The 13,443-nt window shown below is 42.6% G+C and overlaps 1 protein-coding gene across 7 annotated transcripts in view; it reads left to right on the plus strand.

Moving 5' to 3' along the window:
- LOC116330462 (unconventional myosin-IXAa-like) overlaps window positions 1-13,074 on the plus strand; it is a 148,975-nt gene extending 135,901 nt beyond the window's left edge. For all 7 annotated transcript variants that reach the window (XM_039614970.1, XM_039614973.1, XM_039614974.1 and 4 more), the window contains 13 exons: window positions 209-325; window positions 459-647; window positions 809-856; window positions 1,048-1,159; window positions 2,644-2,705; window positions 3,151-3,343; window positions 3,763-3,891; window positions 4,005-4,110; window positions 4,339-4,470; window positions 4,750-4,873; window positions 8,723-8,931; window positions 9,205-9,347; window positions 10,224-13,074. In XM_039614970.1, coding sequence (XP_039470904.1) covers window positions 209-325; window positions 459-647; window positions 809-856; window positions 1,048-1,159; window positions 2,644-2,705; window positions 3,151-3,343; window positions 3,763-3,891; window positions 4,005-4,110; window positions 4,339-4,470; window positions 4,750-4,873; window positions 8,723-8,931; window positions 9,205-9,347; window positions 10,224-10,609 — 1,950 coding nt within the window. In that variant the 3' untranslated portion in view covers window positions 10,610-13,074. The remainder of the gene's footprint in view (window positions 1-208; window positions 326-458; window positions 648-808; window positions 857-1,047; window positions 1,160-2,643; window positions 2,706-3,150; window positions 3,344-3,762; window positions 3,892-4,004; window positions 4,111-4,338; window positions 4,471-4,749; window positions 4,874-8,722; window positions 8,932-9,204; window positions 9,348-10,223) is intronic.
- Window positions 13,075-13,443: the final 369 nt, after the last annotated feature.

Raw genomic sequence — 13,443 nt, forward strand, 5'->3', positions numbered from 1 at the left:
CTTCACTGACTCACACAAAGAGCAGTGTTTGTGTGTTTTCGCTGTTCATAGAGTTGTAAGGGTTACCTCGTGGTACGTAACGTTTAAGTGCTCATGCAGCGTGTCGTATGTGGTTGTCTGTGTAAATTAAACATCAAACAGAATTACCCCAAAATCCGATTCACATATTGATCCATATAGATTATTTTGGTGTGCTTCGCTCCCTCAGATTGCCGATCTTGATTCTGAAGATGGTAAAAAGGACACCATGGTGGATGTTGTTTTTAAGAAAGCGCTGAAGGAATTCAGGATCAACATCTTCAACTCGTACTCCACTGCCCTCGCTGTGAGTCTGAAACCCTGTTTTTCTCTTTCGTTGCTATCACACGACCAGGAAGATTTTAAAAACAGAGATGCTGCCACTTAAACTGGATTTACATTTTTTTGTGTCCTTTCCTTTCTTTTTTCCTCACCACCAGATGGATGATGGTAAAAGCATCCGTTACAAGGATCTGTACGCATTGTTTGAACACATCCTGGAGAAGACGATGCGTATGGAGCAGAGAGACTGGAGCGAGTCACCCGTGAAGGTGTGGGTGAACACATTCAAGGTGTTCCTGGATGAATTCATGACGGAGTATAAGCCCATGGAAGGAACCATCGGCAGGGTAAGACCAGTAACATCTGGATGGATTCATTAAATGATAACAGAGAAATTCTTTCATAGGATATAACATCATAAAATTGCTTTAAAGGTAATGCTTAATCTTAAGGCATTACTGGTAAGAAGTACAGAGAAAACTAATTTTGTCATTTTTGCTTTTTTCAGGCTCCAAAACGAGAACGCAAGAAGTCAAGGAAGAAGGAAACTGATATTGTGAGTTTGGTAGTTTGAAAGAAAGAAAAACTTTCATACCATCAATCATAAAAAGCAGATATTGCCACCAGTTCTGCAAAGATTTAAAACAAGGCTTCACAAACCTGTGCGGTAGATACAGTCATCTTTTATATGCAGTCTGTGCTTCATATGTCGACTGAGCTGACTGGCAGGTCTGCTGCCCCCTACAGGTGGAGGAACACAACGGCCACATTTTCAAGTCCACTCAGTACAGCATCCCCACCTACTGCGAGTACTGCTCCTCCCTCATATGGATGATGGATCGAGCCTGTGTCTGCAAACGTAAGCACTACACAAAGAACACATCTGTCCAAAACACACATTTAGGAACTGAAGTGGTAAAGTCAAAGCTCCAGTTTACCCTGCCCAGGAAAGGTCACCAGGATCTGACCGCGGAGACAGGCCTGGGGTAGGGACTCGAGAGCGAGCCTCTGTGGCTCAGCTAAGCTTAGTTCAAAAAAGCTCCTTAGGTCCGCCCTCATGTGGAGGGCACAGGAGGTACTGTAAGATTTTAGTTCCAGCTTCCAAAAGTACTTTGTGGTTGTCATTGGGGAAAAAGATTAACTAACCAGGCAACCTACAGCATGGTGGGGGTACAGTGTTTTAGCTTCCAAAAAGAAAAATGAAGACCAGACTACGAACACAACACTGAACAAAATATTGAAGGAAGTGTTGCCATGTGTCAGTGTCACATCATACTTATTAGAGCCTTATGTTTATTAGAGCAATGTCACAAAGTGTGGCTCACAAGATTGTTGAATTCTCAGTTTGTTAGGTGGCTTTGAGGACATAAAACATCACATCTAAATTATCTACAGTCCATCCACCCATATACACATCCATCCACCTTTTTTGTGATTCTTATCTGGGTAAAGGTTGCAGGGGCATCAGTCAAAACAGAGGTACCCAGCCCTCCTTCCACCTATCCACCTTCTCCAGCTCTTCTCAGGGAATGCTAAGACGTACTTGAGCTGGCCGAGCTGGCCAAGAGACATAACCTCTCCAGCATGTCCTGTGTCTACCCTGATTGTCCTCCCAGTGCACAGGAGTCATCCTTATCAGATACCCAACAGTGCTAACCACTGCACAATGTTTCTGGTCTTAAAGTGAAATATAAACAGGTGCAGCCGGCACTTTTGTCTTTAAAACTACAGGGATAAGAGCTACGTGCATAACGTCTGTTAATCTTAATGCAAAATCATAGTGAGGTGACACTTTTCAGCACTGTTGCTTTAGTTTTTCTGTCAGTAACTGTCAGCTGTCTGCTGGTCGGTCTAAAATCAACCGTTAAGCTGTCTGCCCAGGATCTCTCTCTCTCTCACACACACACACACACACACACACACACACATATATATATATATATATATAAATACACACCAGCAGCAGATCCTAATGTTCTCCTAACTCACTTACCACACCACTCACACTCAAAACTGTGTAGTTTTTCTTTCCACTCACATGGCAGTCCTTACACACACACACACACACACATACACATAAAACTAACACACTTTCCCTGCGTGCCTGAGTGTCTGCAAAATTCAATTAAACCTCCCTCTCCTTTCATGAGTCCGTCTTCGATCTAGTTACAGAGCTCCATCTGCACTCTCTGAGAGCAGACATCCCATCCCAGCTCCCTGCCGCCTCCACACTTGCCCTAGCCTTTGAGGTGGTAAATGTCTGCAGCACCGACTGCCGCTGTCGTGACTGTGAGGAGTTTGTAGAAATGCCTCCCGTCTGATTGTCGTTTGTTTTGTCTACAGTGTGTCGCTACGCCTGCCACAGGAAGTGCTGTTCCAAAATGACCACGAAGTGCAGCAAGAAGGTAGGTGGAGTTCCTTTTTTTTATGTGACACTTGTTTTAAGATGACACGGGTTCTCTCTGGCTTTCAAAATATGTAGCCAACAATGGAAATCACAGCACAGTATAATCATTAGCTAAAATAATCACCTTTTGCCCTTTTGGTTTATTTTGTGGTTTGATGTCGTCTGAATGTGTTACAGTGTGACTAGTTTGTATCAAGTTTTTCTCCATTAATCCTACAGAAAGAATTTTAGCCCTTAAAGAAAGGAATTCATAATAAATAAAAAGTCCCGTGCGTCATCAGTACACACAGATGTTTACCAGCTTTAGGTAGATATTACTGTATAATGCAGATAACTATGGGAGTTTAGGTCATCCTTCATCATCGAGCTGTAACTGTCACTGGTCTGTGCAGCCTGCCAGTGGTTCAGTTTAATGTGTGGCATTATTTACGTTTGCAAACAAGTACGACCCGGAGCTGTCGTCACGGCAGTTCGGCGTGGAGTTGTCGCGTCTGACCAGCGAGGAGCGCACCGTACCCCAGCTGGTGGAGAAGCTCATCAACTACATCGAGATGCACGGCCTCTACACAGAGGGCATCTACAGGAAGTCGGGCTCCACCAATAAGATCAAAGAACTCCGACAGGGGCTGGACACGGGTGAGGCTGACTCAGAGATCAATGAAACACATATTCCAAATATTACAGGATTTCTGCCGGGGCATTTAAAAGTGTGAAACAAGTCTGAAAGTAAAATTGAGAAAATAAAGATCCTAAAAAGTACGTGTCGCCATCCTAATGAGCTGGTTTTATGGGTGAAAATGTGTACTGTCATAAAAATGTGGTTTAGTTGGTGACTAATTATCACTAATTACAAAGTACAGCTGAGACAGATGGCAATGTTATGGAAAAAAAGGAAATTTTAATGAGGACAAAAAGCTAAAATAAAACTTTAATCCTGCCAGTTTTCGTGGCCGTTTATTAAATGATTTTTAAACCACATGTATGAAGTACTGCATCATTTGGACCAAAGATCAAAAGGAAACTGTGTTAACTTGTCTGAAATCATACTCTTTCAGATGTCAGCAGCGTGAATCTGGATGACTACAATATCCACGTCATTGCCAGTGTGCTCAAACAGTGGCTCCGTGACCTGCCAAGCCCTCTCATGACCTTTGAACTCTACGAGGAGTTCCTGAGAGCCATGGGTAAACTCATGCTTATGCCCTTTACCGTCTGTTTGCTGTTTTTCAGTCCAGGACTGAGTTAGCTTGAGAAAATGCGTTTGCCTGAACTCTGTGGTGTTTTTCTGCCTTTTCAGGTCAGCCAGACAAGCGGGAGGTGATCCACGGAGTGTATTCGGTGATCGACCAGCTCAGCAGGACACACCTCAGCACACTGGAGCGCCTCATCTTCCATCTGGTCAGGTGAGTGATGATTTGAATCAATATGAGCAGTGTAGCCTCAGGCAAACAGCTTGTGCCTGAAAAAAAGGGTTTTATAAGAAGATCTGAATCATGTTTTTGAGCATCAGGTCGAAGCTGCAGAGGTTTCAGGGTCTCTCTTAGTATTTTCACTGGTTGTCAGACACACTGGATTAGAGCTGTGTTCAGCGGGAATGGTGCATCAGGATTAAAAGTATTATGCTGTTACAGGATTGCCCTGCAGGAGGAGACAAACAGGATGTCAGCCAACGCCCTCGCCATCGTGTTTGCTCCCTGCATCCTTCGCTGCCCCGACAGCATTGACCCACTGCAGAGCGTCCAAGACATCAGCAAGACCACAGCGTATGTTCACAAACTGACCCTGCAGTTTTACAGTCAACATTATTCATTAAATACCAGAAACCTGGTATTATGCTGTAATTACAGCTTAATTACATCTAAATGTAACTGCATCTTTGGGCTGATGTCAACAGTAAAAAAACTTCAGCCTCTTACTTTTTGAAAATGGGTTTTTCAAGAAAAACAAACATCTCCTTATCCAAATCTGTCCAAGTCTATCATAGGGTACCAGAGCGTCTCTCTTCTGTTTGCTTCCAATCTAAATGGCTCTCTGGTCCGCAGGTGTGTGGAGCTGATCATCAATGAGCAGATGAGCAAGTACAAGGCTCGTCTGAAGGACATCAGCAGTCTGGAGTTTGCAGAGAACAAAGCCAAGAGCAGGCTGACCCACATCAGGAGGTCCATGGTAAGATCAAAGTGCAGTAGGTGTTAGCATAGAGGCTGAGTTTGTCATTGAGCGAAAGTTTTTTATTTTTTATTTACTCCTTCCTCTCACTCCTCATCAAAATGGATCAGTTTTCAGCTCCACGAGCAGCTGGCATGGTTATCGCCATGGCAGGAGTTCATTCCTGTGTGTTTCTTTACATGTGTCATCAACACTTTTTGCTGTGTTTTTCTTACACATGCAAAAAGGTGACCAAAAAAGCATTTGAAGGGGGTGGACACTTGTTTGAATCATTCATTTGTGAATGATTCTGCTGTAATAATACCTCACAGGAGTTTAATTCTTCACGTCAAAGGTCTCTTTGGGACACATAAGATCATTTATACCAGGGAAACAATAACCTCAGAAGAAAAGTGTAAAGTTTTCAAAAGCACCCTAGTGGACTGAAGTACCTTCCAACTGCATAGTTTTAGTAAATGGTAATGATGCAGCCACTATTCATCCAAGTAATCAGCAAGAAACTGAGATAACCTTTATACCTTTATACCTTTATTAGTCCCACAAGGGGAAATTTCATAAGGCTGCCGACCTATTGCACGCAATGGCGGCGCCATAAGAGGTTCATTAAGGCAACAAAAGCTACAAAAGATTCAAAATTGGAGAAATTTAAAATTTCAGCAGGAAGCAGCTCATGCCTAAATACAGTATGTAACATTATACAGCATACCTTCTATTACATGATTTCACCCAGGAATTAAATTATTGTACTCCCTAAGGAGCATCCTGCTGTGTAATCTGTCTTTCTGGAAAGCATTATTCGGGAAGATGAGCTAACTTTTGCTTCACAGGACAACCAAATTCCTCCAGCATCCATATGTATCCACACTTTCCAATAAGAGTGTTTTTTAATGATTTGCAGGTCTAAAGCTATCTCGCCTGGATTTTTTCTTATAGGTAGAGCATGTGTAAAGTGCCACACATCCATGGTTGTTGTTTTCTGGGCCAGATCTGGTCAGCCAGTAACAGCAGACCCTAGTTCCCAACTTCCCACAGTAGACCCTCGTTGGGCTTTTACATAGTTTTTACTCTCATAAAACCGCAATGCACCAAGGACAAAAAACAAAAGCAAAGACACATTAACTGGTGAGAGAAACAGAAACAGAAATGTCTGAGTTTCATCTTTGTTGAAAAGTGAAAGGTGAAAAGTCGTCTTTTGAGGCTGTTACAAAGACTTGAATTCAGCCTAGTATGAATCATGAATTCATGTTTTCCCACTGAGGAATTTCCTGTTGATTGTTTAACTTTTCAAACAAATCTCACCATTGTTCAGTTGCCTATCAATTCCTCCCTCGGCGTCTTTTTACACTGGGTGTTTTCTGGTTGGGAAGATTTCTTCAGATCTTTCACTTTCTAACCAACTGTAGCTCAGTTTAATCTGGAAACCTCTTTGACCTGTAAAATAACCAGATCCATACTAAAATGATAACCTTCACCACTCCTTAATCCTAACCTGTCCTTCCTCCTTTCCTCCCCCACACCCTCCTTTCAGAAACCTGTACTAATTGCCGTTAGGTTTATGAGCATTACCCGCACTACCACCCCGGTATGTATGCCCCTCCCACACCATGTACCCGCCCACCACCAGTCCTGTCCTGTCCATCAGTCTCTTAATTCCGTCCACTCATGCTGTCTGTAACACCACTCATCTCGTATACCTGTAAGCTACTTCTATGTCAGGTGTCTGACTCTTTGTTTGTGTTGCTGTTTTGTTGTCAGTGGGTTGGCTAACATGCAGCGCAGCAAATCATACAACACCAGAAGTCTTTCAGCTTGCATTGTTATATAGTTTAATATAGCAACGTGGCCTCTGGCAGCCAGGTCGGGTGTTTGTATTAAATAATTAACATTGCTGGTAATCATTTTCTTAAAGTCTCAGTTGTAATTTGAAATAATGTATGCAATGTAATGTATGTCTTCTGTTTAGCAACTGATTATTGATTATATTGGTGATAATCAGAAGTATAGGAAGGTGAAGAGGGTCTGTAAGCACAACTGTACTCAAATAAAAACATTTGCTCGTTTTATTTATTGTATTATTAAGTTTAATATTAGCTTGATATCAGTTATTGCTTCAATTATTTTTAAATATACTGGATCATCATTAGCAGTATATCAAAAGAGGTCGACTTCAACATCATAAAACTGTATAAAAGAGATGGATGTAGCCATTGATGAACTATTTTAAATCTGAATTTTTTTCTATTGGCCAGCAGGGGGCAGCTCGTCTGGTTGCCATAAGAAATCAGACTGTAGAAGTCAATGGGGAAAAACGACCTTTTTGCTACAGTCATTTATGACCTTAGTAAACATTTTCTTCATACACTTCATAAAGCCTGGGGTTCATCTTAGACTACAAGAGATGGGAAAGCAGTTTGTGCTTTAGCTAATGGCTAAATGTTCACAGCAGTTCACAGCTACATGAGCATACGGTGTCCTTAGTTTCTCAGTCTCTGGTTTCAAAAAACCTCGACAACAGCAGACGATATGTTCAAATTGACTCTCTAAATCAATGGCTGCTACAGTCTAAACTTGACTTTACAGTCAAGCAGAAGTTGAACAACTGACCTAAAGTCAATTATGCCAGCGGTCCCCAACCCCCGGGCCTCGGACCGGTACCGGTCCGTGAGTCGTTTGGTACTGGGCCGCGAGAGTTGAGGCTCAGGTGCGAAATGTATGGTTTTCGGGGTTTTTATCCGTTTTCAGCATTATTTTGTTATCGTTTTTATCGTTAACTCGGTTTTCCTGGGTCTTTTCACGTGTGTTATGAATAAATCTTCTTTTTTTCGGTACCGGTACTAGTTTTATTTTGTTGTATTTATCCGCGACACCTTAAAGGCCGGTCTGTGAAAATATTGTCGGGCATAAACCGGTCTGTCAGGCAAAAAAGGTTGGGGACCGCTGAATTATGCCACAGCATTTTAAACACAAAACAGTGTTTATGTGCAGTGTAGTTTTGAAGCTGAGCTACATAGCCTCTCCAAACATTGTTGTTTGTATAAACTGTATTTATACACTACATTGTTTCTCAGATAATGTACTGTAGCTTTGTTGTTTGTGTAGATTTAATTATCAATATAAACATTAATCGTGATGTTCTGTGAAGTCTGGAGGGAGGCAAAGTAAGTCATTATCTTAGCTAGTACATAGTTAGCATATATATATAATTGGTAGCTACATCCATAGGAGACATCTTCCCCCATTAAAAGACTTTGTGCCGTGTTCACACTTAATGTTTAACATTTCCAGAAACAAACTGCACTGTAAATAAACCCTGAAAATAGAAAGCATATGCTTTCTGCTACGAAAGCGTTAAGGCTAACTTAATAACATCAGCTATTTCTGGTTAGCAGAGCTGCGCCATAGGCAGTAGTGTGTATTTCTACAGCTTCACGGCTGCCGTCACTGTTCTTTAATCACTGCTGAATGTTTCTGCTTCTCTCAGAGAAGGCAGCTCGCTAACTGTAGCGCCACTGATCGCTCTTTGCTTTCTGTTTCTGCTTTACAATGTACAGCCTAACACAGCTAAACTTAAGGTAATGCCAACCTGTGTGTGTGTGTGTGTGTGTGTGTGGATGAAGTGATTGTGGGTAACTGTTCGTAGTGATTATCACCTGACCTCATAGTCTTTCTTTTTAGCAGTGATGTGGTGAACTGTGGTCAGTCTATCTAGTCAGTATGTGGTCAGAGCATCCAACTATAACTGTAGCAGCTTAGCTGTGTGTGCTTCATCACCGTCTCTCCCTGAACACTTTGGTCACTTTGGACTTCCGCTGACACACTGTCTCTGTATGTGTGTGTGTGTACTTGCAGAGCAAAAGCCGCGTTTGGCAAAGCAGCACCCACACGACCTCACCTCCTCTCAGCCCTAGAGCGCCCTCTGGGGTTGATGGAGAAACTGCCGTAGGAGGAGGAGGAGTAGAGGATGCAGCAGAGACCGTGCTCAATGACCAGCAGCAGCTGGCGATGCAGCAGGAGGAGCGAATCCTTGCAGAGCAGATTGAGAGTCTGCAGAAAGAAAAGTATGCAGTTTCTGTGGTCATACTGTTACATTTAAGTTGTGCATTCCTGTTATACATGTTACATATTTAAAGTCATACAACAGTGCAGGTTTTAAAACCACCTAAAAACTAATGGTAACTAATGTCACCTGGAAACTCAGAGCAAACATAAAGTTTATTTTTGTTCTGTCTTGTAGCTGCCGTGTGCTGCTATGTGGATGACTTGGAGTCAGTTGCATACAATAGTAAATACCCCAAAACTTAAAATATGACCTTTAATGTGTCTGTCAACAGGGAGGAGCTGACCTATGAAATGTTGATCCTGGAGCCGCGGGCATCTGATGATGAAACTCCTGAATCTGAAGCCTCCATCGGCACTGCAGACAGCTCAGAGAATATCACCATGGATACGGAGGGAGCCACCTCTGACCCCTCTGGTGCGTGTCAGTGTTTGTGTTCATGTTTCATTCCTTGCTTACTGTGGCTAACTGCAGGTAACTGTGTAATCCAAAGATCCTATATAAATGCTGCCATCTCACACTCTCACTAAACCTTCATCATCCTTATATTCATTAAGGTAATGGCTTAATTGCTGCAGGTAAAGTCAGCTAATCATATTCTATTTATGTCTAATAAAGGCTAATCATGTGAAATTGTCTACATGAAAGTAAATTTTCCTGATTTTGTAATTAAATTAGTTGCTTTTTGTGTAATAATATAGTAAATTACATTCAAATTAATAATCAGCAATTCAGAATAAAAAACCATAGCATGAAGTTAGTTTGACTGACAGAGATGAGTCCACTGTCAGAGGCCGTAAGAAGATCATTTGTAACCTTGACTAAAGCTGTTTCTGTGCTGTGATGAGCTCTGAAACCTGACTGAAACGTTCAAATGAACCATTCCTCTGCAAGTGATCAGTTAGCTGGTTTACAGCTTCTCCTTCATCTACTTTAGAGATGAAAGGAAGGTTGGAGCCATAAGCTCCAACATAACTAAGCCATAACTTTTTAAGTAATGCCACCTTAAAGGTCGTTGGTACTTGGCTCATATAAAGATAGATTGATCATATTCAATACCCTGCACACTGTATTAACAAGGCAGCACTTTTTTTTTAGTCATACCATGACGGTCTTCACTCAACATCCGCCGTTCTCGCCAAATAAAATCCAACGTTCATGCACAGAAGTGTTAAAAGCTAAACGCGGCCCAGTTACACACAGGAAGACGACCTCGAAGGAGGTTGCCGCCGAATGGATGAATTTGTGGAACTCTCTCTTATCACTGCCATCTTTGTGTGTTCATCTTCACAGATCGCGGCACATTCCGATCCAGAAAGTCCGAGGCGAAGAGCAGGCGAGCTCTGCGACGCCAGCCTGACTCCCAGGATTCAGCAGACTCCACCTCCACCGTCTCCTCCTATCACCCTTCCTCCTCGCTCTCCTCCAACGCCTCTGGTTCTCCTTCCCCTCACTACAGGTTCCGTTCCGCCTCCTCCGGGCCCTTACTCACCTCCTGCAGCCTGGGGACCCCACTGGCCGAGGCAGAGGGGGGCCAAAGTACCGGGAAAACGCGCCACAGGCTCAGGCTGAGCCGCAGCTCGCCACGTGAGCCCTCGGGAAGCCATCGGAGGGAGTCAGACTTCGGCTCGGGGCCGCAGCAGCTGGTTCTGTACGGCAACAACGAGTTCATGGTTTGACCCTGAAGCCAACCATTCGCGGGAGGCTGAGTGAGAAGAGGAGGAAGATGAGTTTAGGGCAGAATGAGGCTGGTCATGGGGCAAGGTTTACGCCAAGAGTCGCCTGTTGCCCCTCCTTGGTGCCCAGCCTTACCTCCTCCCTTGGTCCAGTCAAAGCAGGAAGGAGATTCTGACAGAGAGGGACAAAGACAGCAGCTGGTCACTGAAGGATGACTGACGACTAATGTGAAATCTGGAGAGAAGCAAAAAGACAAGTTGAACTGTGTTCGCTGATCCTCTGATCTGAACCGTTTGACCCCTGCTGGAGCCCCAGGGGTCAGTCAGAGGAGAGGGAGGGGTGGGGGAAGAGGAAGGGAAGGACGGGTGGCGAGACACAGGACACCACACCCACACCTGCAAAGCCAAACCTTTCAGAGCCTCGTCTTTATTTTTTAGCATGCGGGCAGATGGTGAAAGCCCCCCAAAAGAAATGTAGCCATACTGACCGAACTGGCGGACAACCAACTTGTCTGTAACCAGCACCAAGCTAAGTCTGCTTTTCTCGTTTACACAGGACACACCAGCCAAGAGGCTGCATGCTTCTCCATCACACTTTTTCTACATCAGTTTGAAGAAACTGTCTGTTACAGCTGTATGTTAATTATTATTATTATTAATATTATTATTGTTATTAAAGAGGTGGAAAAAAGTGTACATAAAGAGACAGTCCAGTGCTGCTGCTGGGTTGCTGGGTTGCTCATCGGTGATCAGTCTCTACGGCCTGTTTTGCAAATATAAGTATCTGAAATTCAGGTTCCACTTTTGTTTCTGTGTCGGTTCTCCTCTGTTTACTGCTGGCTTCTCTCTTTTTTAATATTACACAATGAACAGAGAGCACTTTGGTTGCACTCTTGAGTCATAAAAGAATTTGAAAAAAAAATGAAAGAAAAAAAGCCACCAACCTGCGGTTGCAGCGCAGAGCGTCGGGTGTCACGCGAACTTGACCTGCAGTATCAAATGTCAGTCAGCCATATGTGTTTTGTTCTGTCTTTCTTTGCCCGCAGCCTTTTATTACCCCCCACCCCCCCATTTCAGAAACATCAGTGTTACTGCGTCAGAACTTGAATTTTTTTCTCTTTTAATATATATTATTGCTGTATTATAGTGTACATGTTGGTATTGCTGTCAATAGTTTTTGTTCAGATGAAAGCCATCGTTTTGTTTTTTCTTTCCGATCTTTATTATTTGTTGGAGTGAGTGAACGGGTGAATGATCCCTTCCATTTTTATCAGCTCCCACTTTGTGCATGTTTAGCCTCTCCCCCGTAAATATTCTTAATGGAAGGATTGGAAAAAAAAAAGAAGCTCTACATCCATCGTGTGACACTAAAACTAACTGATGTGAGATTAAAGGGTTTAGTCTGAGCTTTACTGCACCTGTGGGGAAACACTTGCACTCATCCATGCACTCAAACCGTCCACGATGTCCTCTGAGCCATGCCTGTTCTTCTTCTTCTTCACCAGTACAGTAGCTCCTCTTCTCTCCCGGCTCTGGCTGTGATAAGTAGCATTTAATCTGCCTGTTAACCTGTCAACAAAAAAACAAGTAGCAACTAACTCAAACCGTCCGTGTGTTTCTGCATATTCTTCCGCTCTTTCCTGTCTCTGTCCATAAAGTATCCAAACAGTATCCGTGTGATGTTGAGATTCTTCTCAGTAGCTAAACAGCTTTATCACGTCTCCGTGATAAAGCTGCGATCTCTCTTTGCTTGCCGCGTCTCTGGAGGAATTTTAAAAGCTGGAAGTCTCAGTGATGATTTAGTGTTTGTTTTTTGGTTTTTTTAGTATCACTTTGAACCATTTAGACAAGAAAAAAACTGTTTTCGGAGTTGAGCTGAAAGGGCACGGCTGATTCTGGTCAAATGTCTTTTAGCTGATATTTGATGGGATGATGTTTGTTGTGTATGTCTAAGCTGTCCATGTGGAAAAAAAAGAAGAAAAAAAAGGAAAAAGTGAATGTACCTGTCACTGGAAGGCATGCTCTGCTTTCTTTGGTTGTTTTTTGGTTTGTTCTTTGGTTTTGTTCCTCTTTTATACACAGTGTATGTACTATTTATGATCATGCTTTTGGGATGTACATTGATTTAAAAAGAATCTGTTATAAAAAGGTGTTATAAAAGGATATATTATCCTGTGTACGGTTCATTATCTACTATTACTCATGGCGACATTTTAACAGGCCGTACTTGGTCACTCATTTTTTGTGCTATAAAGCAAAAAGCAAAAAAACAAAACAAAAAAAAAGCCTTGTGTCTGTCTGCGCCACTCTGGACACAGTTATCACAGTATGTATGTATAAGGTGCGATTTGTGTTACATTTCCTCTTTTTTTTAATGATAAAAACATGTCTATGGTTGTAAGAAGAAAAAAAAAGACTTTATGAGGGAAAATCCATCTGCTTATTAAAAAAGCAAAATTGCAGCCAAGCACGAGTGAGTTGAGTCGTCTTTTGAACCTGACTTCACAAACCAAAAGAAGCTCACACAATCACTTGGTCAACACCAACAAAGGATCCAACCTGAAATAAAATCACAAGAGACATTTTCACTTGTGCAGAGCCCACCTGCAGTACCACCACCCACCACTAGTGGGAACTGTCCCACAATTTGAGAACCTAAGAGGAATGTACAAATCTTTAAAATAAACATTTGTTGTTAAGGAAGCATATTAATTCATTGAGCTAGAGGGCTTTCATCTACTCCAGATATTTATGAATTGTCATTTATGTTCTGTGACGCGTCATGAGGCTGCAGTGCAGTGTTTCCCAACCACTGTGACGCAGCACATAGGTGTGCC

This window comes from Oreochromis aureus, linkage group 7 (genome assembly GCF_013358895.1).
Source record: "Oreochromis aureus strain Israel breed Guangdong linkage group 7, ZZ_aureus, whole genome shotgun sequence".
Classification (NCBI taxonomy): Eukaryota; Metazoa; Chordata; class Actinopteri; order Cichliformes; family Cichlidae; genus Oreochromis; species Oreochromis aureus.